Source organism: Lissotriton helveticus, chromosome 7 (genome assembly GCF_964261635.1).
Source record: "Lissotriton helveticus chromosome 7, aLisHel1.1, whole genome shotgun sequence".
Lineage (NCBI taxonomy): Eukaryota > Metazoa > Chordata > Amphibia > Caudata > Salamandridae > Lissotriton > Lissotriton helveticus.
This window is the reverse complement of record NC_136068.1, coordinates 153790612-153806454: the sequence shown is the minus strand read 5'-3', so window position 1 is coordinate 153806454 and position 15843 is coordinate 153790612. Positions and strand designations below refer to the sequence as shown.

Sequence of the window (15843 nt, the reverse complement as noted above, 5' to 3'; positions counted from 1 at the left end):
AGATTATTAATATATAGACTTATCACTCAATTAATACAAAATCAAATAAAAAAGTTCATTTAAATAATAATCAATTAAATTAATACATATTTAATTAGGGATTACATATTTATATAACGTGAATCATAAATGTAAAAACATTTCTAATTCAAATAACTCTCCACTCTATTCTCCTACACACCCAACAATCCCCTACTGCAATAAAAATTACTAATTAAACAATTAAAAAATAAAATAGAAATTACATTCGAAAGAGAGGCGCACATACTCCATATGTTTTGGAATTGCCCCATATTGCAGGTCTTTTGGGGGGAGATTCGGCAGATGGTAGGTGCCCTTATTGACAAAGAGCTTCCACAGGCCCCAAAGCACTTCCTTTTAGTGTGGTTCCCCCATACGCCAAAAATAAAGTGACAGGAAAGTTTCAGGACCTGGCCTATGTCCTGGCCAAGAGGGTGATAGCCAGGAATTGGAAAGCGCCGGGAGGGCCACGGATTACGACATGGAAAAAAGAGCTTGAGAGGTAGGCAGGAGCAGAAGGCAGATTGTTACTCAGAGAGGCCAGCCGGGGAATAGGCAAAATGGAGAGGGCTAGAGCCTGGGAAAGCCTAGCGTGTGAGTTGGTGACGAATGAGCAGGACAACAGGGCAGAGTCAGAATGAGAGGATAGACAAGAGGGACATTCAACCTAACAGCATCAGAAGATATAGCACTGTAATGCACGGAATCTGGGAGACTGACGCACGAGAACCCGGTAGCACGTACACACACTCACCGGTTTACCTAAACTCAACTTAAGGGGGGAGCGGGGTGTAGTTTTGTTTCAAAGACAAATTTGGAGGTAATGTGCCAGAGAATGTAAATGGCATGTCATGTACCCTGAGTGCTAGATACGAGCCTCTGAATGAACATGTATGTCGATATTGTTTAAAGGCCAATAAAATATGGTTAAAAAAGAATTGAAATTAAATTCACAAATGAAACTTAAATAAATTAAACAACAATGAATTAGTAACTTGCATAACTAATCACTAATTAAATACTTAATTTACATAAAAAATTAAATGTACATTAAAAGCAATAAATTATAATCGAATTAAGTTGCCTCCCTCACAGAACAAAGCCAATAACCAACTACTGCATATAAATTGCTAATTAAATAAAACAAAATGTATACATTAAATGACAAACTATAGGAAAACACTGGTAACAATTACACAAATAATACTAACACATACAGTTAAACTTATAAGTGTATTTTAAATGATTTCAAAATGACATTTATTACAATTATATTAAAGTAAACTATATTAAATTCAACAATATTCTGAAAAACAATGTACTATACAGAAAAACGATATTCTTAACTTCAATATTCTGTTCCCTGATATTTATGTAGTGATAATTTGACATGATATTCATTTCACACAATATTTTTTAATCGATATTCGTGTCATTCACCACAAAAAGACAGGCAGTTTATTGGTCATGCTGATAGAAACACAACATCATCCTTAGGTGTCGAAGTATTTCTCAAACATTTTATTTAAGTGACACAATTTTATCTAAACATGCTTTATATGAACAATTCCAAGAGAAGACTCTAAAATATATGTGTACAAAAGAACAGCATAGTTACAAACACATAATAATAATGTGAAACATGTAAATAGTGCACAAACAAACGTAATTACTTCTCTGCGTTTCAATAAAAGGTGTAATTATTCAGCTCAATGAAAGCACTTAAAAAAACCAAGGAAGCATGAAACCCTGAGTTTAGCTGGCTGGGATTCAGAAGTGCAATCTGCAGGTTACAAACAGAGTCCCAAAACAGATGCTCATCTCACTGATCTATCTAGTCAGTTGAAATGAAGAGGTATAATTATTAGGCCCTAATTTTGATTTGTGGAATAAATGAGGGTCCCTGTTCACTGTTCACATGTGAGTTTGCACAGGGATCAGAAATCTGAGTAAAGCACTAAACATTGTACTGCTGTGCATTATTCACTAACATATTTCACCAGCAAAAGACTTGTGAAATGTATCTGTGGAAAACTATAAACAAGGACACATTGGTGCAAAAAGCACTTATTTCACATGTTATGCACCACACTGACTAAACGTGGCATAAGAGGTATTTACTAAATGCACTAAATGCCCCACCCAGACTAAAGCTGTTTGGGTGAGGTAATTATCACCACATATTTTCCACTACCCTTGGGTACCATGTTGCATACATTTGTAAAAATATGCAGGTAAAGAAAGGCCAGTTGTATTCCGCTCCACTGGCTGGGGGCTATCTTAAAAAACACACTTCTTGATGGAAATAAGCAAGCTACAACAAGTGAATAGTTTTTATCAGAAGAGTACAACTTTAGGTCACTTCATGGGGCTGAGGAGTGGGAAGATCACAAGTAATGTAAGATATATAGTTTCACAATGTATGAGGAGCAACTTCACAATTACTGGAAGCCACCATAGTATAAGGTCACAGACTGTCTGAGGTAGTGTGCACCGTATAAATGTTATAATTCATTCGTTAAATGCAACAGATAATGTAAGTTCATAAAATGTGCATGGACCAAATGGAACTGTATGGTCTTGTTGACATAAATGGATGAGCTAAAGGGACGGCTTAGGGCTTTGATGGCATTTTCTGCTGTTTAATCTTGTTGCCTTTGTATCTAAACAGCTTTTATGAGTGTATAGTTATTTGTATATTTTCAGGCTGTTCCCAAAATATACCACTTAGCTATGGCTATTGCAGATAAATCTGGTTGCCTGACCCTTGAGCAAAACTAAAGTATCCTGCATTACAGCGTATGGTAAAAAAAATATATCAGGCTACTAAGTATCACAATATTTGGGCAACAAAGTATCACAATAAATTCTCTACAGCTCCGAAATTCAGCAGGTGCATTCTGAATTCCTTAATTACATACAGGTCAGGTACAGCAGTGGTAATGTAAATAGAATCAAACCACTTCAAAGAATTCATGATGCAGTAAACAAACTATTGGTGCCACAACAATCTCTTTAATGCTCTTTTGGACACTGCTGTCCGTCATTGGTGGCGACTTGTCAAGCTAATGAGTCAAACATTAGGCAATTTTGATGCTTCAGTATTTCTGTGTGTGTGTGGTTTTGTGTGTGTATGAATAAACGGAATGCTTTCTTGAATGACCTGTTCCTCTTATTTCCTGCAGATACCTGAGCAAGTGCATGAAGATGATCAGACTTTGAGATGGAGCCACCAAGCTATGCTTACGTAACCCAACAAGTCTCCCATCAGTCAGATGTTCTCGCCTGCCTACGAAGTCCCACCACCCAGACTTTATCACATCCTTCCCAAGCTTCTGGGTTTGAGTCTCAGAAATTGTACCTGAATGCTGTACCTGTGCCTCTCTACCACCTATTCAAGTCACCAGAGCAGCACGCGACAGGAGGCAAAGATTTCAGTGTGGACAGTTGTTGCACGCCTATGATTCTAAATCCTATCGTGCATTCAGAGAAAATTGATTTGGCTCCTGCGCTAATCCAGAAACAACAAGGACAGACCTTGACCTTGAACATTGTAGGCGCTTTGCCGATTTTGTCACCTGGGTGTTCAGGTTCTAGTGTTGGGAGCCCTGGGAAATCCAAAAATGCTGGAAAGTACATTTGTAAGCACTGTGGCCGGGATTGCTTCAAACCGAGTGTGCTTGAGAAACACATCCGCTCCCATACGGGAGAGAGGCCCTTTCCGTGCACCACCTGTGGAATTGCATTCAAAACACAGAGCAATCTGTACAAACACAGGAGAACTCAGACACACGTCAACAATGCCAGGCTATCTTCAGAGTCAGACAGCAACATCCTCGAAGAGAGCGAGAAGGTGTTGGAAGTCGGGGGAGAGCAACATTTTACACAGATCAGTGGGCATGTTCCTGAAGCAGTCAGACATCTTAGTGAAAAAGGGAGCTATCTTAATGAAAGACTCAGCCAGCTCTATGAAAATGTTGGTCGTCTTGATGAAAGCAAAGACATGCACGTTGATAACATATGTCCAGAGATGGAAAATAATATGGACAATACAATATCCACATCAGATACATCACTGGTACTAGAGTGCATGCAAGTTATGCCTTCAAACACAAAGATCAAGGGCAGGACTATCTGTTTGGACGACGTCAACTCCAGAGAGTCTTCAGTAGACCCACAGATCATGCAGTCCACAGCCGCTGTTAATCCAAATCCTTATGTTAAAAAAAAGCTGCAGGAACAAAGATTCTCCACCATTACTAGACAGGTTCAGCCGCAAAGGCAACAAGTAACATATTCTGAGAAGGCATTGGAATGTCCAGCTTCAGAGCGCAAACTCAAGAAATGTGAGAGCACAGACTCCGGCTATCTCTCTCACTCAGACAGCATGGACCAGCAGACCTGGCCATCCAGCCCACTGCACAGTCTTTGCGAGCAGAGCAGTGAGGCTGAGGAGCAGGAGCAAAATGACAGTGGTCCTGAGGACACAGGCCTCAACCTACTGCAGATGCAACACACCGAGAAAACATCCAGCTTCCCACTGGAGAAGAAGCAGCTGGAAGAGCACATCTCAAAACTGATCTCTCGGAACAAAGCTGTAGTGGACGACACACAACTTGACAATGTGAGGCCTCGTAAAACAGCATTGTCCAAACAAGGCAGCATTGACCTTCCAATGCCCTACACATACAAGGATTCTTTTCACTTTGACATCAAGTCTCTTGGCGGCAACAGGAAAAACAACTACTCACTCTGCTCTGCCAAGTCTACCTATACCCCCTTAGAAAAAAGCAAGCCACTCTTTTTCCATTCAGTTCCTACCCAGTTCTCCACGACAATTGACTGTGTGCCAGTGACACGGAGTAACTCGCTGCCATTTGTGGAAAGTAAAAGAAACTTACGAGAGCAAATGGGTAACTCCAAGTTCCATTTCCTGCAAAACCAACCCTTGGATCCAAGCTTCTCAAGTTTGCTGCATGGCGGTCAGCTAGCTACCAGCCTATTGCATTGCCGCAATAGTCACCCTCGGGCACTCGTCAGGCAAAGCGCAGTGGATCATTTGCCATCAAGTCAAGCTACTGACTACTCCGCAGCTGAGGACAGCAAAGAAGGCAGGACTGGTAAGCTGGGATCCACCACCCAATGCCCTACAATCAGCAAAAAAAACAGTCGGAAGAAACTGAAGATGTTTTCGCAGGAAAAGTGGCAAATGTATGGAGATGAAACATTCAAAAAACTGTATCAGAAAAATAACCACGAAAAAGCTAAAAAGACAAGAGATAATAAAGAAAGTCACCTAAATGACCTAACAAGTCTTGTTTCACAATTGCAAGTGGAGAGCAGTCATGGGGGATTTAGTTCACAGGCTGATCCCAAAGTCCCTGCCACATCCTCTTTGGTAAGTTCACAGAAGCCTGGCCAACAATACCTTTGTACTCGAAACGGGAGGGAGACTTCGCAGTGGACTGGCCATGGCAGCTTTAGGAACCTTTCGGTGATCTCTCCACCTCAAGATCCTGCTCACAAGGGAGGATGGAACAAAACAGTCTCAATCCAAGGGCAAAGTTTCAGAGCCTCACCAGGCTTCAGTGAAAGCTTGAGTGTAGGTGCTCCCACCACAAACATTGGCAGACCAAAGACACCTCAGCCGGTAACAAGTCAATCAACAACAAACTTGACAACGCCAGTAAATATAACTCAACCACACCCTAATGTGCAGCACACCAGCCTGGCAGGTTTGGATGCACCGTTTACCCCAGGACTAGACCATGCAAGCAGAACACCCAGTAACAGAGACACCAGCCACAAAGCTTTTAGCCAATGTGTACAAACCATTTGTAGACTAGAGGAAAGTGAATATGGTGGAAAAAGCAGTGTTGAGCCTTTTAAAGAAGGTGGAAAGCTACCATCGGAGAGGAAGAAGGTCAAAGTTGAGGATTTGGGACAAAGAAATCAGTTACACTCCCATTCTAGTGCCAGTAATGCAACGCATGAAGATTCTAGTGACACAATTGCAGAGGCACGCTTGTATGCTATTTCAAGCCCATTGGAACGTTCCCATTACCCTGAAGAGGGAAACAAAGATGGCATTATTCGGTGTGCCAATGGCTTGGCCTGCGCGAAGACATACAGCCAAGCCAGTGATTCACCACTTCAAGAGAACACTAAGGCTTCTCTTGATGCAGCAGGTAGGTTGACGTCAACATTGCATGTCCTATCTCAGCATTCCGATGCCACAGTGGAACAGAGCTCGATTTTGGAAAAGCATCAAAATCCTCGGACACCTTCTGAATTGAAGAACTCAGTCTGCACTGTTGGGAGAGAGCATAACTTGGAAGCACTTGTTTGCACACCACCCAGTCCTCAGCAAAGTGTGGTGCAGTCAGCCGCTCTTAAACAAAGTGCATTTTCTCCAAAATACCTACTTAAACTGCCTGCAGCAGAATTGTTGTGTACACCAGGAAGAGAAAGGGGAAATGTTAGTCATGCTCTTTCAGACTCAGTCACTGGGTCCTCGTTGAACACCATGAACGGGTCCATCAAGCTGTCCCCGCCATCTGTATTTCCACCTAAACACACCGAGCAGTCGGTGATTGTCGGTCCTATAGCTGAGAGGGGAACTTTCCTAGCTGGCTTTCCAAGCAACTCATTGGCCATGAGCATCATTACCTGCATGGCAAACACCAGTTATGGGAAAAACAACACTTACCCAGACAAGACCAAAGTGACAGACTCACAGTATGGAGGATCCGGGGAAACAAAATGTGTGGTGAAATGTTCCAAAACAAACACCGACCAAGCAGTGCAGAAAAGCAATCAGACTTTACCATGGAGATCAGTTTACAAAGGTACAGGTTTGTTACTAACAGATTGCAAAAGGAAGTATGAGCTAACACACTGTCTCCTTACAGGAAGCTGCTTAAATTTGGCACCATCTTACTTGTGTTCAGGAAAACCGCCTGGAGGCAAGCAGGAAGAGCCAGCGGGTACATGTAATCCATATACTCCGTGCAAAGGCAGCATTCATGGCCATCCTCTAATTCCACTCAACTCAAGTAGACATGCCAAGATCCCGGCAGGCAATGTTCTTGAGCCCTGCCATCCTACCGGGGCATCTATTTCCCACATGGTCACTATTCCGCAGTGTGGTGTGCCTTTCTTGTCCAAAAAAGGTACAAGCATCTACTCGGGCAAGGGTTCTACAACAGCCAACATCAATTTCCCGTCTCTGAACACAGAGGTGCACATGACATGGTGTTGCCTGTCCAGAAACCTGTCCTGCACAGTAGAACAGAAGAAAGAGAGCCATCCATTATGCTCCTCGCCACATTCGTGCCTGGACCAATCAACCGTGGAAAAGCCCAGTTCAAGCTGCAGAGTATCAGTCCTCAATACAGTCAACACAATAACTTACTCAGCCAACAGTTCCACAACGACCGATACCATGAAGGACCAGGAGTCATTAGTGGAGAGCCCGAGGCAGCAATTTAAGGTAACGACTTGTTGTACTCTTCGTGTCAATATCAGAAATCATCATCATTTATCCCAAATCATTTCGATTTTCCACTTTTCTTTTGATAAAAAAAAGTTCCCCAAGCAAGGCATTCTGAACTTGAAGATGTATCCCTACTAGTCCAGCTAAAATTCCCAGTTGACATTTTCAGCTGCCAACATGTTTTATTCTAACATGTTGGACCACAATTTGCTAAGCAGCTGTCCTAATCAAATTAGCACCATGATTCCCGAATAAGTTACCTAAATTACAATGGGTATTTTTTGATAAATTGCCTGTGAGGTAGATTGAAAGAGGCATATCATGGTTTATTGCTACTTTGCACCAAACGCGGGGGGTTAATCAGGGATCGAGCATGGAAACATTGTTTATAATTTATTAACAAGGGTACCCACAGGTTTGTTAATTAAACTCAATCGCAATCTTTGCAAGGTGTAAAATATTCTGTACCAATGATTATAGCAGAACACAAATTTGAAAAACAGAATGAGAAGTCTGTACTGATTCTTGGACAAAGTAGGGATTGTATTGTTTGTTATTGTCCAAAAATGTATTTATCAAAATGATGTTACACATCAGTGCTTCTTATGTACTTTTCTGTGTGTTTTTTGTGTGTTCATAAATGTCCAGGCAGGCTTGTGGTGGGATATTGTTATTTGCATCTTAGTTAAGCCAGACCAGGAATCACAGACTGGCATGTGTCCAGTGTCTTTTGGCATGTAGATGAGAGAAATCAGCTGGTGGTAGTTATGTGGCATCTCATAATTTTGTTAGCTTTGTAGCGAAAAATATTAAAAAACTGTTGTGCAATCTATTGTGGGTTAAATAACGAGTATAGGTCTCTGACTAAATTAAAACTTAGCATCATGGAAAAACGTCTGGAACGATGGCCGAGTCGACACAGGGTTCGGTTCTTAGGGGTCCATTAGTATGGCGGGCGGACTTGGGCGGAAATGGGACCACCCGCATCGCTTGCGGCGGTCCCGCACATCCCATTAGGATGCGCCCGCCACACTGGCGGGCACATCCCGCATTTCTAACATTGTGGCAGGCGGTGCTGAAAGCACCGCCCGCCACAATGCCAGAAATGCAAGTTGTGCATTTGACAGTACAACGTGACAGGCACCGTGCGGTGCCTGCTATGTTGTACTGACAAATGCAGGGGGGTACCATAGGTACCCTCCATGTACACCCTCCACCCCGCAGAAACCCTGGGGGCCCACTATGGGGCCCCCAATACTGAGAACTGCATGCATTTCCCCGCATGTATGCTAATATGGATGGCGGTATCTCCCAGACACAGCCACCATGTTAACAGCTTTTCCGCCAGGTCGGCTCGTCGACCGGGCGGAAAACCGGTGGACGGTCTATCCGTCCGCCAGGGTCTCCCCCGCCATGGTAATGTGGGGGGGAGGGGGCAATTTAACATGCAGACGGTGGATTTTGGCAGGCGGATCGCCCCTGCCATACGGGTGGTGACGATACGCCCGCTATCTTAATGACCCCCTTAGTATTTACTCACAGAGATCTTATCAATATTAGAAATCATTCCAAAGGTGTAAACCCAGGCGACCTGTGCATGGTTTTAAAAAAAGGTTGTTCGCCTTTTATACATGGTGCGAATAATAAAAAGTAGGGAGAAGGGGTTACTACAGTTCACATGAATATAGAATCCTCTCAAAACATTTTTAGTCTCTAGGGGGCATATTAACAAGGGACAGGGAAAATTAACGCTAAGGGCGCATAGCGTTAATTTTTTTAACGCCTGCTATCGCTGGATAATATCGCCTGGTTATCGCGTTATTAACAACACTAACAGCCTAGGCGATAAAAAATCCAGCGATAGCGGCATTTTGGGAGGCTATCGCTGGTAATGCAGCGATAAAACTACAAGGATAGGGATATCCTTGTTGATAGCCCATGGTAGACTTAGCCATGTAATCCACCTCCCATTGGATTACATGGCTAAGTCTGAAAATGAGCAGACGTAAAAAAGCAGCGTTAACCGTGGTTAGCGCTGCTTTTTTTGTCTCTAACAGGGTTAGCGTGAAGCTTGATAATAGGAGAAATGTCACTTAGCGACATTTCTCCTATTATTTTGCTCTGGAACGCCCACTTTGCATCTCATTAGAGATGCAAAGGGAAGCGTGGTGAAAAAGGATGCTAACATGCGATTTTGCATGTTAGCACCCTGTTGTTGATAGGGCGATATTTTTATCCCCGCTTCTTTGGATTTTAAAGCCAAAAAAGCGGAGATAAAGCCCTTGTTAATATGCCCCTAGGATTTTCTGGCAACTACTTTGCAGAAGTTTCTCTACATGAATTATAAAGTTGTGTCAGTCTATCAAGATATATGTTTTGCTTATTTTGTAATCAATTGGATGATTTATATACGCAAATACTATATTTATATTTCGAGTGATTGACTTGATGTTTTTCCATTTCTTTTAGGTAAATAATTTTATGAGTGATATATGATTTCATTTATGTTATTCAAGTCCTGATGAAGGCTCTTCACTGCTACTCCTGACAAGAAATCCTTTGAATAAAAGAATCGCTACACATGTATCAGAAGTTGTAACTAAGTTTAACTGACACACTTGTGGGAATCCATTTTTATTTGGGTGCCTTACTAGAGACTCTTTGTGGGGCCACCGGGCAAGCCGGTGCCTCCACCGTGGTGGTTGAGGTTGTTTGCCTCTAATGTCTTGTGTCTGCCCTACTAATATAGCTTTTTAAACTGGGTCAAGCACACTCTTTCTGCATTTTACTCTCAGGGTAGCGACGGCGAACAGTCAAAGGAGAGGTAGGGTGCTTGGGGTGAAAAGGGAAAAGTATTGTGCTAGCAGGAAGATCCTCGCGGGTGGCCTCGTCAAGAACACTACAGAGTTCTTGTGGGCAGATTTGTATGAGGTTTCTCTGAATCTCATTTCTATGACTTATTTTGCAAGTGGTTCTTCAGCCTCCTGGACCACCTGATGTGGCGTCCAAAGGCAGAGATGGTCACGGTTGAAATATCTTTTCACAGGAAGGGAAGATAATTCTTCTATAGTTAATGTATCTTTGCTGAAGAGCTGGGTCTTCTTGGGCACTGCCTCTTTTCCAGTCTCTGGCCCATACTGGTGCGTTATGGTTAATGAACTTGCTGTGCTTGTTGCTTCCCTTTGTCCATCGAAGGTTGCACCCAATAGAAATTTGGAGAACATGTGTAAATATAGCAAAATGGGGATTAGGGCTGATGGGGAATACGAATTTGACATAAGAGATGAAATGTTGAATATGCACCTACAAGGTCCAAAATACAATGGAAGACCAGAATGACTGGAAGAACTATTAAATCTGAGGGATACACATGATTGACATTGATACTGGGTTGTTGGAATGCAGCCACAGGTCAAGGTAGTATATTATATTAAAATGTCTACATCTCTGGGGTTGGTGGTTACAAACTGTGAGTGAAGTACCTTTACAGCACAGACAGTTAGTTGAGCATGTTCTGAAGCATTTTCCTGTATGAATATTTCACAGCTTACAAACAGGCCCTGCTACACTCCTTTGATGTGCTCCAAACTGAGAAAAGTATGCATAAGGAGTTGGATAAATGCAAAACGTGAATGTCTTTTACATGACTAACTGCAAATACTTTTACTCATTGGATATGAACATTTGGGGCAGTGAAAACAAACAATTGCTATGTAACGGGGAAAGCGTGAAATATACAGGAACAAAGCAAGGGAAACCAGAAGAACCGTAAAGGCTACTGGAGCCAAGCTATGCACTTGACGGATGTTGATACTGGTTTGTTGGAGTACGACCAAAGTATATATTTTTGGACTTACATGAGTGTGACCTTTTAGTCCAGTTCTTTTTAGTTCACCTTGGGTAAGGTCAGGCTCCTCGCTACTGGATGCATGGGCGATGTATGGCTGTCTTGGTCAAGAAGAGTCTGGGCTACCTCTGCAGGGCAACAACAGATCTTTCTTATTAGTGTAATTGACTTTGGGATTTGGATCAGTAGATTTTAGACGTTTGGGATTTGGATCAGGAAATTCTCGTCTTCTTCCTTTTCTGTGTCATATTCCAGTGAGGCCCAATCAGATGGCAAAGAAAAAACCCACATGATGGCAAAGAAAAAACCCACATGGAGTAAGGTGTGACTTAACCACTCCTCAACTCAGGCTCATAGTAATCAGCAGCAAGTGCAGTCCCAACCTAAAATGGCCACCAGAAGTTGTAGCAGATGTGCTGTACTACTCCGAAAGGAGGTCTGGCCTCAGCAAGGATCTGCTCCGAAACCTGTTGGACAGACTGTACATCCATGGCTGCAGCTTTGCTCCTTTCCTGCTGTTGAATTATCAGCATATGAAGCATGGCTATGGCACTAAATTATATAGCATAGCATTGCCATAAATAAATACCTGTTAGCCCTTTCACAATACATTACCAAATAGATCATAATAATGAAAATGTAGTTTCTTTCGATGAAGCCACACCAAACATTGGCAATGTCAATTGATCTGGCCTATGAATAAAGGTGCCTTTTGTGTCATTGATGGGTTTAGGTCTTCAGAAAGTTAAATTACATGCAGCCAGTCACTCATATTTACACTCATGTATTCATTCATCCATCCAGTGACATGCTTGCGTCCCCCTTTCCCTTTGACACCCCAATAAAACACACACAAACGTAACAACATACGCAGGATAAATCAAAAGAAAACAAGTCAAAAAAAAGAAAAGATTCTGCTGTCTGAACACAGTGGGCATATGCTTGTAATAATGAAACTAAACATAGCAGCAAAGGTATTGTACATAATCTATTGTTTATTTAAAGTTCCAGAATGTCTGCCACTTTAAGAACTACATTTTTTGGCCTCCCTGCAGTAGCGGTCGGCAGTAGATGTTTCTGTAGGGCGGTGACGTGGGCAGGGGGAGTGGCAGGGTGGGGGGTAGTAATGTATGGATTACGGAGTTTTACAGGTAAGTAAACATGTTAAAAAATAAAACGAATTTCGTTGTGTACACTGCATCACATTTGGTGATGCAGTGCGCGCAACGAAATTCGTTTTATTTTTTAAAATGTTTACTTACCTGTAAAACTCCGTAATCCATACATTACTACCCCCCCGCCCCTCCCCCTGCCCACGTCACCGCCCTACAGAAACACCTACTGCCGACCGCTACTGCCTCCCTGACATGGTAAAACAATTATACACCATGGACATGGCTTACTGCCCACTGCAGATGAAATGATCTGCGAGCAAGCGACTCGTTAGCACTGCCTGGAGCGTTGTAGTGTCCTCTTAAGATATAATAAAATGAAAAGAGAAGAAGCAAAGAAGTGAAAGGAGAAAATGTAACACCTAAGCACTGTGACACTGAAGTGCTCTCATTTTCAGATGCATGTGCACATGTCATCAGAAATTCTCCTTATTCACACAGTAAGAGAGCCAATGACTGATGTGGTCTGAACCATTACCCCATGCAGTACTCTATCATGGGTGGAAGCAGAGTATAAATGACAAACCAGTGGCCGAAGAAGAGCTCACGTAAAGACTGTATCTGTATGGATACATATTCATAAATATGGATCCATGTAGTATTTAAAGATTTCTTTCTTTATTACACGATCTTGGCAGATAGCTAAGTCTGTCAAGGCTCCAAAATAGATTTTAGCAAGAATTATTACAGTGCCAATTGTCTACCCATAGGATTTGTCAGAGGCGATAACCAACACCAAGATCCTACCCTACAAAGCTAACCTGTGACATATGATGTAACAAAATACCAATCTGCAAACTTTATTACAGAGAAATAACAATCCACCGTTAAATGCCCATTGGCTTGAACATATGCTTTTCACACTCAGGATGTCAGGCATACAGCCTTTATTGTAACTTTTCATTATAAACAATCTGGTTTATAAACTTTATCTAAGGAAGCACTCAAAAAAATAGGAAAATCTGTCTCAAGTCCAGCAGTAATAGATATACAGCCCACTTTAATCAAATTCCTCTGGTTGAGCCAAGGAGCTGTAATCCAAAATTTTCACATAGGGCTAGTAGAAATTATCACAGCCAGTGTACATTCCAAACAGAAACAGGCAATACAGCCAGCATAGAACTTTTCAGCCAGCACGTGTTTCGTCGATAGGTTGGTAACACCTCGACTTCTTTAGGGCGGATATGCAGATAGGTTTCTGTTCATCCATACAATGAGTATCTGGATAGTTGGCACAACAATGCCGAATCAAGTCAGTAGATATAAAGTTTTGCAGTATTCTGGCAGAGTGTCGCGGCATGGAGAGTACTCCTCGTGCATGTAGCAGTGTAGACCTTTATCATTGGCTTGTCACCACAACCAACTCAGACGCATTGTGTTGGTCAAAAGCCTTCTCACCAGGCAACAGTGAGGTATACCGTAATAAATTTACAAATATGCACAAAATTACAAAACAATATACAATTCCTACTAATAGAGCCTAACAAGGATTACAATACTGAAAATCTTCTATCCCCATGGTTTACTGCCTACTACGGGAATCTGCAAGAGTTTATGTAACAAAATACTAGTCAACAGGCCGTTGCACAGTGTAATAGCAAACTACTCTTAAAAGCCTATTGTCTTTAACACATGCTTTTCACAATAAGTATGTAAGGTCATTTGCTTTGTCATAACTTTTCATTATACATAGATCACACCTTAGGAAATTGGCATATCCATTCCTAGTGAAACTATAAGGCTTTTAGCCTTTGCCACTAATTTGACCCTACATCCAACACAGACTTACTGAAGTGCATATAAGCTAGCAACCATCAGGCATACAGTTATACAATTCTAAATATGTACAATTACAATTGGAAAAACAATATACAAACCATCTCAATAAAGTCTATCAAGAATCAGCACAATGAAATTCTACTCCCAGGTTTTGTCTGGGTGGGTGACCAACACCAACACCCTTGCCTCCTATGGTTGTCCATGAGACTACATGCAGTCTGTAACATAATGTGATAACAATCCAAAGATAGAGGCCAGTAGGCTTTAGAAAATGGTCTTCACAATCAATAAGCCAGGCCTACAGCTTTTGTCATTCTTTTTTAAAAATAATAAACATACCATACAATGATATCTGGCATAACATTTCCCTGTGCACCAATCAAGCCTGTAATGATTATCATTGGCTTGTCACCATAATCAGCTCAGGGCTACTGTACTGAGTGTAACTGAAGAACCGGGTTTTCTTAGAACCCAGCGGTGCCAGGGACCCACCCGAAGTCTTCGGATTCACCTGTCTTAGACTACAGAGACACGGAATACTTCTGGTTGGCGTCAGAGATCAATTTATTAGCTGCAGCTAGTAACAGTAATCCCAGCAATACAACACGGTGTACAACTCAAGAAACTGTTCAATTTTTGTAGAGCAAGACATCTCTTTTTATGCACAATATCAGTTCATTACGAATGCACACCCACTGCGGCAAATTCTGACCAATAGAATACATTTCACACACATTAGTACATTCCAAAAAGCTCACTTTACATCGTACCAACCCACAAGTTAATTATTAGGAATGTCCCAAATTCGATTACCACAAGCCGGACAAAACCCATAATTGAAAGCACTACCCATGTAATGAAAAGTCGTAAAGGAAAGAAACAATTCAGATGTTGAGTAGGATAAGATATGTGCAAGAACACTAAAAACTAACGATATCCTGAACATTGATCGGGAACTCAGACAACGATCAACTAGAGAAAACTGGCTTCGTAAAGGGTCAGTTTCAGGTGACGGGGTCAGCATCTTACAGTTCACTCGCAAATCGAAAAGGGCCTGTTAAATGCGTACATGAACAACGAGGCCCATGCAACTTTGTTCGTACGTTTACTACCTAGGCCTACGTGAGGGCAACATAAAATGGCGTCCTCAAACGACGCAAACAAAATGGAGTCCGGTCCCGTAAACCACGGAACCTCATAAGGTTTCCCACAAGGCAACCACCAGGCATACAGTCATACAATTGTAAATGTATTCAAATGTAAAGTTTCACAATAAATACACCACCCTACTTCCTTTATCATAACATCTCATAATCAACAGGCCAGGCCAATAGCTGGCTTCCATAACCAACGTAGCCCTGCTGTATTTAGTATAAGCGTTGCCACAGGCAAAAAGTGCAATACAATCACTAATTTTAGTGGAAGCAACCACATTCTGCCCAATCAAATCCTATACTCAGGAGAACCATGGGTGGATCCTAAGCCCCTCTCACAGTAGAACTCTGAAAGCTCTTTTTTGTTGATTAAAT

General features: G+C 41.9%; 1 protein-coding gene across 1 annotated transcript in view; it reads left to right on the top strand.

Annotated features, from left to right (window-relative positions):
- ZNF831 (zinc finger protein 831) overlaps nucleotides 1-15843 on the top strand; it is a 485428-nt gene that overhangs the window by 31848 nt on the left and 437737 nt on the right. Inside the window, exon 2 of the mRNA XM_078651829.1 lies at nucleotides 3207-7513. Within this exon, the coding sequence (XP_078507955.1) occupies nucleotides 3245-7513 (4269 nt within the window). The 5' untranslated portion in view covers nucleotides 3207-3244. The remainder of the gene's footprint in view (nucleotides 1-3206; nucleotides 7514-15843) is intronic.